This window comes from Lactuca virosa, chromosome 7 (assembly GCF_052849685.1).
Source record: "Lactuca virosa cultivar CGN04683 chromosome 7, Lactuca_virosa_CGN04683_v6, whole genome shotgun sequence".
Lineage (NCBI taxonomy): Eukaryota > Viridiplantae > Streptophyta > Magnoliopsida > Asterales > Asteraceae > Lactuca > Lactuca virosa.
This window is the reverse complement of record NC_136432.1, coordinates 185,415,056-185,432,884: the sequence shown is the minus strand read 5'-3', so window position 1 is coordinate 185,432,884 and position 17,829 is coordinate 185,415,056. Positions and strand designations below refer to the sequence as shown.

The 17,829-nt window shown below is 34.4% G+C and overlaps 1 protein-coding gene across 1 annotated transcript; it reads right to left on the bottom strand.

Moving 5' to 3' along the window:
* Positions 1-733: 733 nt before the first annotated feature.
* On the bottom strand, positions 734-3,537 carry LOC145126141 (indole-3-glycerol phosphate synthase, chloroplastic-like). The gene is made up of 10 exons (XM_079061544.1): positions 3,290-3,537; positions 2,941-3,201; positions 2,674-2,850; positions 2,124-2,198; positions 1,944-1,988; positions 1,699-1,863; positions 1,386-1,464; positions 1,220-1,302; positions 1,080-1,148; positions 734-1,004 (listed from the first exon to the last, which is right to left on the bottom strand). The coding sequence occupies exons 1-10, from the start codon at positions 3,470-3,472 to the stop codon at positions 918-920; spliced, it is 1,224 nt and encodes a 407-aa protein (XP_078917670.1). The 5' UTR covers positions 3,473-3,537; the 3' UTR covers positions 734-917.
* Between the last annotated feature and the right edge of the window lie 14,292 nt (positions 3,538-17,829).

Sequence of the window (17,829 nt, the reverse complement as noted above, 5' to 3'; positions counted from 1 at the left end):
AATGGGATTTGAATGGAGGGTTCAATCCCCATTTAACTCATCAATCACATTGTGGATTGATGACATTACATTCAATAGAATGGAGAGTTTAATCCACATTCAATTCTCTCTCTCGCTCTCTCTCTCTCTCATAATTATTTTATTTTATATATAATAATTTAATTCATTTGTATTTAATAGCTGAATTTATTAAATTAATTAAAATAATATATTTTGTAAGTAAATAACATTTTTCAGAATTTCTTTTATCATCTAAAACAATAAAATGATAAATATATAAAACATTTTAGTACTTCAATACAACCAAGTTTTATGTATTATTATTATTTATAAAATGATAAATATATAAAAATTAGTATAGTTAGTGTAATTACCATGTAGCAATACATTGAAGATGGCCTAAATTAAAGTATACGAATTAACCATTGCCCTAGGGTAAATTTCATCGTTATAAAACTTAAATTGTTATTATAGTGTCGTTCATGCAATAGTTGATGTTATTATAGTGGTTGTGTACTTATTCACTCATGTTAGTTATGTTTTATGCGATTTGAATAAGCAGATATGCCTTTGAATTTTTCCTAGGACCACGTCCCCTATATTAGCAGAATATCTTGGCGATCTAACCTTGACCATTTGTCTTGCATGTGGTGCATGAGTCTGATCATTGGGCTTCATGCTTTTTAAGGACAACAATATGAGAATATACGATGTCAACTTAAAGACAACAATCTTGCTAAAAAAACCACAACCCATTTCTAAGGATTGAACACTTACAAGAAAAAAGTTTGGCAAAATACAACAAAAAAAAAAAAAAAAAACCCAAAGGAAACCAACCCTCTTGCTAAATTGAGTTTACACAAAGCTACAAACAAAGATTTGCTTTTATTATATTTTCAAAGACTACTGAAATAAGTTTAAGGGTGTGATATATCTTTTCCAAAAAGTTGTCTAATTCCTTGTGTTGGATCTTTCTGCTTCACAATTGACTCCCCCACCAATATCTGCATAAATTAAATATCACACTCATTATAATATTAATATATAAGTCAAATAGTATCTATTAAAGAGCCACTTACCGCTTTTACACCAGCTTCTTGTACATAGGCGATATCAGCAGGTGTGAACAATCCACTCTCCCCCACCACCTAACAATTTATGAGTATTATAAAAAACAATTTCACCATAAATAAAAATTAACTTTTTGTGTTTCACTTACTATTATATCTTTCTGCCGAATCTTTTCCCCACGTTCGCCTTCAAGCAACCTCTTTGTGTTACTAATATCAACTTTGAATGTTTCTGCTCAAAAAAAGTATAATATCATTGTATTAATAGTAATTAAAATGCATTAATAAACTTATTTATATAAACAGAAAACATACCAAGGTTACGATTGTTGATACCAATGAGTTCAATTCCATCAATTGTCAACATGCGATCCATTTCAATCTCATCATGTACCTAACAACAAAAATAGTTTTTTTTACAACTCTCAACTTTATTAAAAAAAATATATGTGTGTGCAATAGTGACATATTGATTAAAAATATAAGTATGTTGCTATTTGTTACATATTGAGTAAAGAAAAATAAATATGTTGCTATTTGAGTAAAGAATTGTAAAGGTTTATATATTGTTAAAATTCTTTAAATTTTCAATTACATTGAAAAAATGAAGTAAAAGCTTCAATCTAACCTCAACAAGAGCTGTGAGTCCAATCATTTTGCATATTTGGATCATATATTTAATATCAAGATCTGGTAAAACAGCTGCAATCAACAAAACAGCATCTGCACCTTTTGTTCTAGCATAGTAAAGTTGCCATGCATCCACAATGAATTCTTTGCACAAAAGAGGACACTGCATGCATTTTTACTACCATTAAATTCTTGCTAAACTTTAGCAAAAACATAAATAAAGATTAATGAAAAAAAATGTACCTGAACACCAGCATTCCTTATTGCCTCTAGATTCTCAAAGCTTCCCTATTGTGATATTAAAGGAATCATAATATAAATTATAATAACAACATGAATATATATATATATATATATATATATATATATATATATATATATATATATATATATATATGTTAAATCAAAATTTTATATATCTACCTGAAAATATTTTGAATCGGTTAAGACACTAAGGCATGCTGCTCCACCTTTCTCATAAGCTTTTGCAACTTCAACCTGTCATGAGATTAATCTTTAAATAACTAATAGATAGATAAATGTTTCAAGAACAGCTATTAACAATGGAGGCTTAATAACTGCAAGTTTATTAAAAATCTAACTTTCACTTAATGGTTCAACCATAGAAGAGTTTGTTTAGATAAATAGTTAATAGTCTGAATCAAACTTTATAACACAATTATGACAACTTAGCAAATTCTAAAGTCAAGGTCATACAGATGAATTTGCTATGTAATAGTTAATTACACAATAAATAATACAATGTACAATGAGATCCCTAAATATTTGTTATAAATTGATAAACAAAACTATTTGAAATATGACAGCGAGCTTTGGATGGAGGGAAATGTAAAGGAGAAACGAATTTGAGCAAATTTGTAAGAGTTTAAAGAGTAATGAAGACACCTCCTTTTGATTTTCTCTACAGGGATTTACAAGGATTTAAGAATTTCTAAGTGAAGAGACAACTTACTGGATCAAAATCCTCCCTTAAAACTCCTCTACTTGGTGAAGCCTTTTTCACTTCAGCAATTAAACCAGGAAAACCTGTTCGTTGATATGAAGCCTTCAGAGCTCCTATAAAGTCTCTGGGAGGATGAACACTTTCAAGAGCTTTCTTCAGTGAATATATTGTATGTTTCTCTTTCATCTGAAAAAAGAAAACGAACTTTATTATCACGGAGAATTTAAGAGTACCTAAACACAATCTTAATTATCTATGAAACCACTAATCACGGACCTGAGTAACCTCTACATCTTTGTTCCATACAATTTCCTCTAGTATATTACGAGGCGAACTTCCTTCATTCTGTAAACGGAACTCAAAAGCACCAACATAATGCAAAGGAGGATTTGTTGGTGGTCGTCTTCTTATCCGAATGCCCTGTGTAGCAGCTAATTCGTCTTTTAAAGCCCCAATTTCCCACTCTTTAATTTTGAGTTCATCGAGTATCGATTCACTCGACGGATCGACAATTGAAGACCCGACCAGCGTCCCAGACTACAACATTTGTCAAAATGTATAAAAACCTCGTTGATCTCGTCGGATTTATATATTATTAGACAAACAAATGGTGAGTAGAGCAAACCTTTAGTTGATTCATCGATCGCGATCGAACACATGAATTAGTAGTTCTGCGACCATCGATTGGAGCTGACGGAAATGAAATCAATTTACGGAAATTAGATCTAGAGCTAGGGTTCTGTGTGTAGCTGCTGTTAAGCAATGAATGAAAATCGAACCAGACCCTAGAAGAAGCTAAACCCTCCATGTTCCGGTCGCCGACGACAACTGCACCGTTAATTAGATTTACCTCTCACAGGTTATTCATAAACCCTAGTTTTAGTTTTGTGTGTAAATATTTTATTCAAAAACATGTCAAAGTAAAATAGGCGGTAAACCATGGGAAAATGATTTGGGAAGATAATTATCTTTTCAAGTAGTTCATATCTGAGTAATTTTTTTTTTTTTTTATACATCTAGGTAACAAACTTGTTAGAAGTGATGAATCAATGAATCGAGTAATCAATTAATCAGAGTATGAATTCAAGTAAGAATATGAGATTTGAACACACGATGTAAATATGATCTTGTTATGCTCTATTATGCTTTCGAATTCTTTATAGAGAATAGTAGACAAGTCTGTAAAAGTTCTTATCTAACTCTAGTAAATAACCCTATTTATAGGGAACTGAAAGCATACAAAAAATATACTAAGACATTGACTCTAAAGCTTCGAATAAAAGCGCCCTAGTAAAATACATTACAAAATATTCGAAGAGTTCAAAACATACTTCGACTAATTACAATAATTCGACCCTTACAATCTCCCCCTTTGTAATCATAGTCGAAGTCTTCAATTTGTAAGAAGTGTGATGGAATACAGTAATACTCTTCGAATCTCCGTGTACCAGGAGATAATCTTCTTCAGCTCTTTCTTGTCGCCTTCATTGTTCTTCTTGCAATGATTCATACGAACAATCAAGTTCGTATATTGAGATGTTGAATATCTCTCGACTTCACTTGCTTGGAATAAGAACTGTTTAGACTTTCCAGCTTTGTCTTTTCCTGCGAAGACAATTCTAAAAGGCTTCAGGCAAATTTCACCATCAGCATACTTCTTCAATTCAACCTGAGTCTTCGTAGGAGCCATCGGAGCTTTAATTTCCATTCCTTTAGCAGTAGCTAATTCAACATCTGTTAGTGCCAAGCACTCATAATAGTTTTCGATAAAAATCTTGATGTGAGCTACTCCAAGCTTGAATTCATCTGGTTCTGTGTTTTGAAGGTATGAGAATGATTTGTCTTTCAAAAGTAATGCAACTTGTATAAGATCATACAAGTTCATTAATGGAAAATCTGCAACAGTGAATTTGCAAATATTTCCATTTGCCCTGGCAACCACATACTTAACATTTTGGACTGTGTTTTCGAAAACCACATCCTTTTTCATACTTATGACCTTCTTGATTTTTATTGAAGACCAAACTTCCTCAGGGGCTTTTCCAAGAACAGCATGAAAACGAATTTTCATGTGTGTACCTTCATCTTTATTTTTAAAATTCCCTTCTGCTTTGAACTGAGGCATGATAAACATCATTTCGTTTATGGGAAAATCCAACTGGCCTGCATTAGTATTTGTGACCAAATAACTCTGATTTGGTTTCTTCTCAAATGAATACATGTGATTGAATGCAACCTTGGCCTCGATTGTTTCGTAGTTATAGTGTTTAGTTGGATCCCCTTTATCCATTCCCATCGGATCATTTGCTCGCTGAGCCATAATGCTTTGAACTATTCTGAGCTTTTCGATTTCAGCATCAACTTCAGCCTTCTTTTCTTCTTTTGATTTTTCCACAACAATCGATTTCCCTTTATCTTTCAATGCTTGATTGTCAGTTGTCTCTTTTGGTTTTGAACCACTCCCACCAGTCTCCGAAGATTTACCAATCACAATTCCTTTCGAAATTGGTCTTGCAATTGGCGTTGTTGTTACGACTGTTGAAGTCACCTGTTCAGCAGAAACAATTATTGGTTTTGTTGTAGGGATTTTCGAAGAAAAGACTTTTCCCACAACTTTCGCATCTTCTCCACTAGTCTTCGACTCACTAGTTTTTCTTTCTCCCCCTTGCACCCCTGTGAAAACAGGTGGGGCATTTGTGGTTGGAAGAAGACTTGATATGCGAAAGAGAGTAGCAAGTTGCTTGTTGAGAATGGCTTCGAATTGGATAAACTTCTGAGATAAAAATTCAGAAGTAATCAATGGAGAAGAAACCGGCCTATCAGAAATCTCTTTTAACTCCTTAAGCAACTTAAGCACTTCTTCAAAGCTTGCACTTTCGGATGTTGAAAGTTGAGTAATTTGAGGACTCAAATTTCATACAACTTAACAAATCGAGTGACTGCGTCACAAATGATATCAACCTTTTGATGCAATGATGCATAGTCATGTTGAACAGTTGCTATTTCTCTTTTCATATCTTCACGAAGTTCGTGAATTTGCAAGTTGACATCCTCTCGAACTTTCTTCACATCTTGAATAAAAAGAACATGTCGTTCCTTTGCAACATTCTTCAATTCTTTCAGATTACCAGCAAACTTCGAACTCTGAGAATTGATCCGAAGTTCATTGTTTTGATCATTATGATCAATCTTCTCCAAGACTCGAGATTCAGAATCTTTAAGCATCCCCAATACTTTACTTATGATTCTGGATTCAAACACCTTCAGCAATGAATCAACTTCAACACTTGAAACAGACAAACCAACCCCTAGATCTGCTTGAGATTGAATGACAGAATTCAACTTTTGATTTAAAATGTTAAACTGCTTCATGGTCATCAGCATGTGATCTGGAAACTGCTCTTCTTCTTCATGAAACTCCAAGTCTTCAAACATACCGCCAAATCCCTCATTATCAGTCTCTGTCTCCATACAAACTGTTTCTTGAATAGGTGAAGTTGTTTTGGGTGGCTCAGTAGATTGAGAAGAAAAAATAGACGTAAAGGGTTGATTAAGAATGTGTTCGAATGTTGGGGAATCAGTTGTTGAAGTAAGAGGAGTAGAAGATAATGGTAAAGAAACAGTACTTGCAAAAGGAGCAGAAGTAGATGGATCTGTAGCTTCATTTTTCGAACCTCCTTCACCCATATTGACATTTGCATCCGTATCAGATACGTGTGCAGGGATGCCTGAAGTTCGAACCTCCTCAGGAACTGATTTGGCAATCGAATCTTCGGGTGGTATGACAACTGTCTTCTCAGGAGTGAAACTTTCGGTGATAAGAGTAAACTCTGGAGTTTCAGGAATTCTTTCACTATCATCATCTGTTGACTCAGTAGAGATTACAAGTTTTCGAGTCTTCTTCTTCTTTTTCTTTGACAAATGCTTTGCCATGTCTTCAGCCCTTCGTTTCTTGGACACCGGTGAAACAGGTGCGGGCACTTCTCTAATTAGAATCCCTTGATGAGTTATTTGAGGTTTTCGAACCACTTTGTGCGTTGGAGACTTGCTTTTGTGAGTGGACTTCATTTTAATTCTTCGAAACATGCCAGTCTTCGAAGGAAGGACTACATGTTCTCGTGTTTCTTCAATAATGGGCTCAATTACTGGAGTCTCAGCAACAGTCACTTCAACTGTTTCAGGCTTCTTCTTTGGAGATTTCGAAGATCTGGACTCAGTTTCATGCTTTCTCGACTTCTTGGTTTTCTTATCATCTCCTCCCAGTAAAACACCAGTTTTAATTGAAGAATCAATTGTCGTCAAATAGGCTACCAATACAGGGTTCGAAGAATCAACTCTTTTAAGCATCGCATCTGGAATACGAGCAACTGTAGGAAAAACATCAGCATTATCTGTAACCTCCTTCGGATAGTGGTAAGATTGAAAAACTGCTTTGTCTTCATCAGTGGGTACCAAAATCCCTTCCTTATTGTAAAAATGTTGCAGAATCAAACTCCAGTATCTTGCACACGAAATACCATGAATAGCATTCGTGTGTTCTATACCCTTTTGGAATTCCTTCCACAACTGTGTAGAATAATCTACTTGAAGATCATAGTAGATTCCAGCAACCATGGCATAAACCTCCATTCTTCGTTTATCAAGGCCAGCTGATCTCCCAGTCAAACAGCGTAGAAAAATACCAAATAAGAAATTCCAGATTCGTGGAAGACCAGATTTCTTAAAATCACTAATCTTGGACAATGGTGGCTGATATCCCATCTCATTAAACATGTGAACGATTTGTGGAAAAGTAAGAAACATATGGAGGCAAATTCGGAATATCAAGAATTTGGCAAAATAGTTTCTTGGTTAGCCTGACCTTTTTGTCGTTCACCAGATGAAAAGTAATCATATTAGTTGCTTTGTTATATGTCGCAGTTGATCCTGCTTGAGAAAGCCAGGACAATGGAACAGAGAAAGAGTTGAACATCGCTTTAGCCAAAACCGAGTTCTTCAAAGCAACTATGAGCATCTTTAATTCTTCCGGGTACTGAGAAACGTCACCCTCCAAGTAGTAGTTTGTTGCTTGAATCTTCATTATTGGTAATGAAGAGGCATCTTCAGTGGTATGAGAATCAACATGAGCAGAAGTCGCCATTGTTAGGGTTTGAAGATGATGATGAACAGAGAATTTTGGAAAATTTGCTTTTTGATCGCGTAAACTGACAATGAACCCCTGGAATTCCCTTTTATATGTAACCCTTAAATTTGAATTTGAAGCGGGATATGTATTTAATGATATCCGACGTGGCACCTTGAAAACCGGACCATTACTGCGTAAAAGTAGCCATGCGTCAAAAAGTAGTTGTCACATCGCCTTGAGAAACGGACAGAATACCATACGTCATTTATAAACAGTCTGTCTTGTAATCCCCAAGAAAATTGTAACCGTCAGAACCCTTCGAATGGAAGCAAGGCTCTTTCACTTTTGGGATGAAAAGCGAAGTCATACGCCAGAAGTTCGAAATCATCAGCCTGAGTTGGTATTACTCAGGACCTCAAGGATTTCGTGAGTGCTGTGTTCCAAAGAATAGAGACGAGAAACAAATATAATAAAAATATGGGATATTGTGATGTCAAACCATTGACACAAAAGCAGATGAAATCCCGGGCAAAGATTACTTCATTAATCATTAAGAGAAATGATCAATAGCTTGTGTGGGTTCCCGTGAATTACAATCGAATACTTGTTGATAAGTATCAAAGGGCTTCTTTTATAATGCTTCGAGGATGGTTTAAAATTTCGTTACATGTCATCCTAAACATAAGGTGAGAAATTGTAACAGAAATTACTTATTTGACTAGTGTAGTCAGTGACAAGTTGGCTTTGAAAATTTTTGAAATGACTAGGACATTCAAATGAAACTCACACGGAAATCATATTCAAGAAAAAATTTATATGTTGGATCTTGTTGGGTAACAAACATCGTGGGTTTCGAATGTTTGATCAAGACCACTCATTCGAGATGAATATGATTTGGAGTTTCGAATTTTGGAACAGAAACAAAAGTTTCGTGAAAATCTGGAACTTAGTTCCCCGTCAATTCCTTAAAAGTTAATGAAAATTGGGTTTCACTTTCATCACAGTCTCATGATGTCAGATCATAAACACAAAGTTTTGATATATCTAAGTCTCGATGCGTTTGATCAGAGACCTCTCGGACATATGTCTTCGTGTGTGATCGTGAAAGAATTTTATGGATGAAAAAGATTGATGTAAGACACAAAAAGTACCTCTGTTGTGTTTGGACCAAACAGTAAACTCTTAACTCATTTTGAGAAGAGTAAGGTAGCTCAAAGACTAATGTGAATATAAGCCTGATTGGGAAGAAATCTTCGTATGAATAATTTCATTAAGGCTTTCTTACACACACATTGAGTCATGGAGGCTTTGGTCAACATACAGCAGCATGCTTTTAGGGACATCCTAACTAGTTCGAATGAAAAAAAATTTATCGATTCATACGAAAAATGTACCGTACCCGAGTACTGCAAGCATAATCTCCGCTGTATCTTCATGAGAATCTGCAACAAAATACTAAAAAGAAATAGGAATCAAAATATTTTTGATGTTTTGATTTTTCGAAAATAAAGACAGAACAAACGAAAGTCTTTTTGAATTTTTAAATTTTTCGAAAATTAAATGACAAAATAAACGAAAATCTTTTTGGATTTTGGAATTTTCTGAAAATTAAATGACAAAACAAACGGAAATCTTTTTGGATTTTGGAATTTTCTGAAAATTAAATGACAAAACAAACGAAAATCTTTTTGGATTTTTGAATTTTCGGAAATTGAAATAGTACTTGATGCAAATATGCAAAATTTTATCATCCCCTTATAAGTAACAAATGTACGAATTCGAAGAGGTCGAAGTGTTGACTATGAACAGTAACAGCTGAATCAACCCTTAAAATAAGTAACAAATGTGCGAATTCGAAGGGGTCGAAGCGTTGACTATGAACAGTATAATGGAATATTTTTCATATTAATTGCATAATCACGCAATTGACTTTGGATCCATATTATTTGTGAAGTGCAAGCAGCAGCAGCCACATATTCTGCTTCAACTGTTGAAATTGATACGCATGTTTGCTTTTTCGACTGCCAGCTCACCAATTTGCCATCAAGAAATTGACATCCACCACTTGTGCTTTTTTGATCAAGATTACAACCACCCATGTCTGCATCCGAATATGCTTGTACAAAGAACCCAGTGTTCGAAGGATACCACAATCCTAACGAAATTGTTCCTTTAAGATAACGAAAGATATTCTTCACAACAGTGAGATGTGGTTCTCGTGGATTAGACTGAAACCTAGCACAATTACACACAGAAAACATGATATCAGGTCTACTAGCTGTAAGATAAAGTGATGAACCAATCATGCTCCTATATAAAGTTATGTCAACGGCAGGTTTATCTAACGAAGATGTAAGCTTTATGCCCGTTGCCATTGGAACTCGTAACTTCGTGTTATTCGTCAATCCAAACTTTTCCAACAGATTCTTCATATATTTTTCTTGATTAATAAAAATTCCTTTTCTGTTTTGACGAATATTCAAACCAAGAAAATTATTGATTTTTCCCATCATGCTCATTTCGAACTTACTTTTCATCAAATCTTCGAATTCTCTAGACAAAGCAGGGTCAGTCGAGCCAAAAATAATATCATCAACATAAATTTGAACAAGCATTAGATGATTCCCCATTTTCTTTCGAAATAATGTGGGATCAATTGATCCTGGTTTAAATTTAGATTGTTTCAAAAATGAGGTAAGAGTTGCATACCATGCTCGTGGTGCTTGTTTCAAACCATAAACTGCCTTATCTAAAATATAAACATGATTTGGAAATTCTTCGTTAATAAAACCTGGGGGTTGTTCCACGTAAACAGTTTCTTCAAGCTCTCCATTTAGAAATGCACATTTCACGTCCATTTGATAAACATCAAAATCTTTGTGAGCTGCATAAGCCAGAAATATACGAACCGCCTCGAGTCTTGCGACAGGGGCAAAAGTTTCTTCATAGTCGATTCCTTCTTATTGTGAATATCCTTTAACAACAAGTCTGGCTTTGTTTCGAACAATATTTCCATCTTTGTCGGTTTTATTTTTGAAAATCCATTTTAACCCGACAATCGAAACATTTTTAGGTTTAGGAATTAACCTCCAAACCTTATTTCGTTCAAATTCAGACAATTCAGATTGCATTGCAACAACCCAATCTGAGTGTTCCATTGCAATCTTAACTGTTTTTGGTTCAATCTTAGAAATGAAAACATTGAACATGCAAAATTCTTGATGAGTATTCAATACCTCATTCTTTGCACGAATTTGAGCTCTTCTTAAAACTCCCTCTTGTGGATTCCCAATTACTTGATCCTTCGGATGATCTTTTGTCCACTTTTCCATTGGCGGATATGCTGGATCAAATTCCAAAGGTGCATCTTCGTATATATCATCGTTTTCTGAGCCTACAATCGAACAAGCATCATCAAAATCATTATTATCTTCAATATTTTCTGAATGCTCCCCCTCAACATTATGCTCCCCCTCAACATCATCATTCAATCTTTCTTTCACCCCCTCGAAAGAATGCATGTTGTCATCTAATGTATTCGAATCCAAGTGCTCCCCCTCCACTGGATTGTGTTGCATACTTTCGCCTTTCTCTGGTGAATTTGATGTTGAAGCATCATTAAGCTTTGTTAGTTCAGAGATATGATTATCACTTGCATTTATTTCAACATCAACAGCATGATCTGAAATTCCAAAAATTAAATCATAATCATTATCTAATGTTTGTGAGGATTCAGATTCATCTTGTATGTTTTTTAGAATTGGATGATTTTCAAACTGAGTTGTTGATTGTTTAATGTAGTAATCATCAAATGTAAGATTAAAAGCTTCTTCAACTTTTCGTGTTCTTTTATTCAACACACGATATGCAACCGAATTATGCGAATATCCCAATAAAATCCCTTCATCTGCTTTTGCTTGAAATTTCGTAAGATTATCCTTGAGATTCATAATGAAGCACCTGCATCCAAAAACATGGAAAAATTTGAAATTAGGTTTTCAATTGTTGAGAATTTCATATGGAGTAATGTTAAAACGGCGATGAATGAATGATCTGTTTTGAGTGAAACATGCGGTTGATACTGCTTCAGCCCAAAGATATTGTGGAAGATTCGCATATGCCAACATAGTCCTTGCCGCTTCGTATAGAGACCTATTTCTTCGTTCAACAACACCGTTTTGTTGTGGTGTGTATGGAGATGAAAAATTATGTGAAATCCCTTTGTCCACCAAAAATGAATCAAGAACATTGTTCTTAAATTCAGTTCCATGATCACTCTTAATTTTTCGAACAATCTTCTTCAATGTTGTTTCCATCTTTTTGATAAAGTCAATCATGATTTGTGCAACTTCAGATTTAAGCCTGAGAAAATAAACCCACGTAAATCTAGAAAAATCATCAACAATCACTAAAATGTACCGTTTCTTGTTGAGAGTTGAAACAGTCGAAGGACCACACAAATCAATATGTAAGAGCTCCAGAGGTGCAACTATTTTCGAATCAATCATAATTGGATGACCTTGTTTATGTTACTTGCCAACTTCACAAGCTGCACATAAAGAATCATTGTCAAATTTAAGTACATGTAAACCTCTTACCAGATCTTGTACCACAAGTTTATTGATGTTTCGAAAATTGAGATGAGAAAGTCTTCGATGCCAAAGTCAACTTAAGTCTGATGTTGCCTTCGAAAGAAGACATATAGCAGGTTTCCCTACTATCGGATTGATGTCCAAAGTGAACATGTCACCTTTCCTTTTGGATTTCAGTAACACCTCTTTCGTTGTGACATTCGAAATAATACTTCCTTCTTCGTTAAAAAGAACTTGATTGCCAGTGCCCACAACAAGTTGAGAAACACTTATCAAGTTATGTTGAAGACCTTCAACATATGCCACCCAATTCACTGTGAATTGACCATTCGTGATCTTCCCATATCCTTTGACTTGACATTTTTGATTGTTCCCAAACTTCACTACTCCAGCATTTTTGAGACTTCGAAAATCACGTAAATTCTCCTTCTTCCCAGTCATGTGACGAGAGCAACCACTATCGATGTACCACTTGTTATCATATTGCTCATCACATAGTACCTACATTCAATGGAAAATTTTAGGTACCCATGGCTTTTTGGGTCCTTGAAAATTAGATTTCAATTTCGAATGTAATGAAGAACTTTTAACCCAATCACAAACTTTTGTTTTGAGACTATCAATTAAGTTTACTTCTTCATTTAAAGTAACCGAAACATAAGTTTTTGATGGTTTCGAATGTTCATTGACATTACCCTTCGAATTCTGAGTTTGTGAATGAACATTCTTTGCTTTTATAACTGGTTTCCATGTTTTGACTGATATGTTCGAATCCTTAGACGATGAACTGCCATTTGATGAATTATTCATATACTTTTCATATGCTTCGTGAATTTGCTCCTTTGAAAATGTATTTGACTAATACATATTTCCTTTTCCTTCAAGCCAATGATCAATGTTCTTCCTTGACGTTATTCCTTTTTCTCGTGAAGTTTTCATAGTTTCTTTCTTCGTTTGATTTGGAAAATTTGGCTTTATAGGAACAAAAGCAACTTTTGGTTTTGTTATAAAAGATTTAGCATATGATGTATCAACTGTTGATTTAAAATGTTGACGTTGAAAGAATTTTTGATTTGGTTTTGAGTTATTTGAAAATTTTCTTGGAATATTAGTTTCTGAAACTTTCGAAAACCTTGGTTGTATATTCACTTTAGACTTTGAATGATTTGATTGAGATGAATATTGAGGTTTTGTTGAAAAGGATGAATTTTTAGCTTTGAAAACATTTTTGGGTGATTGTGATTCAGACATCTTTTGAGACTCAACATTTTGCCAAAATATTTTCTTTCTTGCTTGTCTTTTTGAAATGTTGTTTTCCTTCGAAAATTTGTCAATTTGATCTTTGAATTCCTTGGAGTTTAATTTGATAACTTTTTCACATTCCTTTTCAACTTGTTTTGAATACTCTTTTTCAATTTCTGATTTTTCAACTCATTTTCTTTGTGGTTTTTGACGTTGGAAAACATACGAATTCTTTGTTAAGTTGTTTTCAACTGTGCTTTGATTTGCGAAAAAACCTTCATCAGTTGTTTTTGAATTATCCTCTTCAACTAACTTCTTTAATTCTGGTTTGATTTTCTCAACATTTCCAGTAGTTACGAAAACTTGATTTGGAAAAATGACATTATCTGTACATTTGAAATTTGGATAAACCACTGAATTCGTTTCAAGATAGTGTTCAGCTTTTTCATTCATCACTTTTTCGAACTTTTGTGTATCACCATACACCTGATCAACCACAATTCGAGAACTTTCTTCTTCCTTTGAAGATTTCTTTTCCTTCGAAATGTTCACTTCATCTTCATCATCGCTATCATCAGTTTGGCTGTCTTTGAGATCCACGAAGTTCATATCATAAACTTTCGAAGTTGAGGGTATATCAGTTTCATTTTCAACCATCAAATCCTTAACTTTTTCTTTTCCTTTTGATGTTGAAGCAACATTAACAACAGACAACTGAGAACAATCAACATCTTCAAGTTCACTAATTTCACTAATATTGTCAGAATTATCTTCAATATCAGCAAAATTAGATTGAGAATCAGATGTTGAATTCTCAGTCTTTTTCAAAATTTGAATTTGTTCAGATTTAGTCAAAGTATCATTCACTATGTTAACTAATTCATTCACATCAAGACATTCATCAATTTTGACAATTCCATATTTATATCTATCATCAGGGACTCTGTCAAAATCAGCTATTATTTGCTCACAATCATACGAAATATTATCTACCTTGGCTCTTTCGAATGCTAGGAAAGGTAGTAATTTTCTATGTTGCTCTTTACTTATATCACATGAATGATGTAAATCAGTTAATTTGCTATAAAGTCGTTTAGCAGAATTACAATAGATGTTTCTTTGTGCTAGCAAAAGTTTAACATCACTCGATAACATATCCCTATCACACATTATATTTGTCATTTGTAATTCCAAACATTCAATTTTGCTTATTTTCATGTCTAATCTCTTTTTGACCTCTAACAACTCCATTGACAACTTGTTGGCCTCATTGCTAGCAGACACAACAATTGAATCAAAATAAGTAACCGTCTCATCAAAAGAAATTAGTTCAGAATCATAAGCATGTGTAGGAATATTAAAAGATTCGAGAATTTTACGTACCTTTGTTGTCATTGGAGATTTGTCAGCTGCTTTGGATACGAAGCATCATCCCCTCACTTCGAATTCCTCATCATTTGAGTCCTCCTCCATTTTTTCATACAACGCTCCATGCGTTGGATTCCTCATTTCCTCATCGTCTGACCCGGATGACCATATTTGATAAGTTCCATCTTCATCCTCATGCTCACCCTTTGCAACCAATGACAAATTCTTTGCTTTAGCACGAACCACCTCAAGCTTCTCTGCATAGTATGCCTCATCTTTGACTTTATTCTTCCTCTCATCCTTCTTTCGAAGCATACAGTCATTTGCAAGATGATTTGCACCGTTGCAATAATGACAATCTATTCCTGCATCACCTTTCAGCTTCTTCTCACCCTTTCCATTAGCTATCTTCGAATCTTGCTTCTCAACTTTCTTTTTCTCCTCAGCAACATTTTTACTCACATAATTTCCTTTCACCTCAGCAAGCTTAGTCTTCGAATTGAACGGATTTTTGAAAAATTTCTTGACACGATTATTCGAGTAAAATGTTATTGCTTCATCATCCGAATTCATGATGAATCCTTCTTCTTCCTCAGAATCACCATTTTCAGCTTCTTTCTCAGAAATATTTGATACAAGAGCTAATGTACCTCCCAAATTCAACTTCGATTCCTCAGCAATTTCATTTACCTCAATTTTGTGTGTTTTCAATTGATTGTACAAATCATTGAGAGTTGATGTATCAAAACTTTGCTGATTCTTCACCATCATACTCACACTTCTCCATTCTTTTCGAAGCCCCATTACAAAGATGAGATTGAATTCCATTGAAGTTCTGGTAATTCCATAACGATTGCACCGATAGATTAACTCGTTCAGACGATCATAGTAAACTTCAATTGTTTCTCCTTCTTTTTGTTTGAAATCTTTCAACTCAACCAAACACTGTTTAACTGAATTGATTTTTGTCTTCTCACTTCCTTGAAATTTATCTTTCAGATTGTTCCAGACTTCCTTTGCAGTTGTACAACTCCTAACGTAATTGTACACAACTGGAGGCAATGCACCTCGCAGTTCCCTCATAAACCTCTTCTCCAGATTCTTCAGACGATCAGTTTGATTATCAACTCCAGAATTTGTAGAAGATGATCCAATTGGTTGAACATTCACTGGAACATTGACATTTCCAGTGATACATGACCATAATTCTTCATCCAAACCATTCAGATAATCCTGCATACGATCAGCCCACTGATCATAGTATTCAGGGATTAGCATTGGAATTTTGGTTGATGAACCTAGCAGATGAGAAAACGAGGTCATCGAATTGAGATTGAAACTCGCCATTGTTGTACGGAAGAAGATTTTGAGAAGTTTGAAAAGATTTGAGAATTTGAAAACAAACTAGATGAATCAAATCGAATTGATGAGAATAACACTCGATTCAACAATTCAAATGCAGAATCGAATCACAGACTAAGATCTAGACAATTTTTCACTTTCAAAAAGTGCGGAAACTTTTGAATCAAAAAGTTGATTCAAAAACTTTTTGAACAGCGTGAAAATCAGATCAAAGATATGATTCCTGCTCTGATACCAATTGATGAACCAATGAATCGAGTAATGAATTAATCAGAGTATGAATTCAAGTAAGAATATGAGATTTGAACACACGATGTAAATATGATCTTGTTATGCTCTATTATGCTTTCGAATTCTTTACAGAGAATAGTAGACAAGTCTGTAAAAGTTCTTATCTAACTCTAGTAAATAACCCTATTTATAGGGAACTGAAAGCATACAAAAAATATACTAAGGCATTGACTCTAAAGCTTCGAATAAAAGCGCCCTAGTAAAATACATTACAAAATATTCGAAGAGTTCAAAACATACTTCGACTAATTACAATAATTCGACCCTTACAAGAAGTATTCATATATGACAATTATTACCGACTGTAGCAGGTTACATCCTAAATGTGAACACTTTCAACAAGTTCGTTACCTAGATGTGTACAAAAAAAATAGTTACCTAAATATGAACAAAACGAAAAGTAAGAGTAAATTACACGAATGATCATTGTGGTTTGGGAGAATTTATGTTTTTGGTCTCTAACTTATTTTTTTAATCGGATGGTCCCTACTGTTTATTTTTGTTGCGCGTTTGGTCCTTGTCTTACCTAAAAAGACTATTGTGCCCTTATTAATTTATTTTTGACAAAACTTCAAAAATGGTCCCTGTGGTTTTCGAAAATCTGAAGTTTAGTCCCTAATTTATAAAAATCTCACAGATGGTCCCTATGGTTTCAAAACTTTTAACAAATGGTCATTTTCGTTAACTCTGTTAGAATTTGGTCGTTAAGTGAAGGGTATTTCTGTCATTTCACTACAACAGGGACCATTTATGAAGTTTTGCCTTAATTTTTTTTTTAAAAAAAAAAGAAAAATAAATATAATTATTTAATATTAAAGGGCCTCTCTCTCTCTCTCTCTCTCTCTCGGGATGGAGAATCAAAGGGAAGAAAAACCCAGAAGTGCACTCTTTCTCCTTCCGGTCAGACCCTCACCTACCGGTGGTGAAGCACCACCATCGCCACTACAATTTTCAGACCACCAACCACCGCCATTGCTGCTCTATCTCTCACAGATTTGCACTCTTTCTCCTTCTGGTCATGTCGAAACTCGCCGGAAAATCCGATAAGTTGCTCCCATTAGAAAAATTAAAATAGCCTCCCTCACCCATCACCCTCACGTTCTCTATTTCTCCGACACCACCAAAATTGGAGCAAAATCACCATAATTTGACCTAAATTGGTAAGCTCAAATCAAAATCTAAAAT

Bases quoted from the DNA above. Each gene is read 5' to 3' on its own strand.
- LOC145126141 (XM_079061544.1), bottom strand. From the start codon at position 3,472: ATGGAGGGTTTAGCTTCTTCTAGGGTCTGGTTCGATTTTCATTCATTG. The intron at 1,465-1,698 runs GTTAGATTGAAG...TTTTGTTGTTAG, and splicing joins GACTCACAGCTCTTGTTGAG to GTACATGATGAGATTGAAAT. The intron at 1,303-1,385 runs GTATGTTTTCTG...TTTTTTGAGCAG, and splicing joins TATCAACAATCGTAACCTTG to AAACATTCAAAGTTGATATT.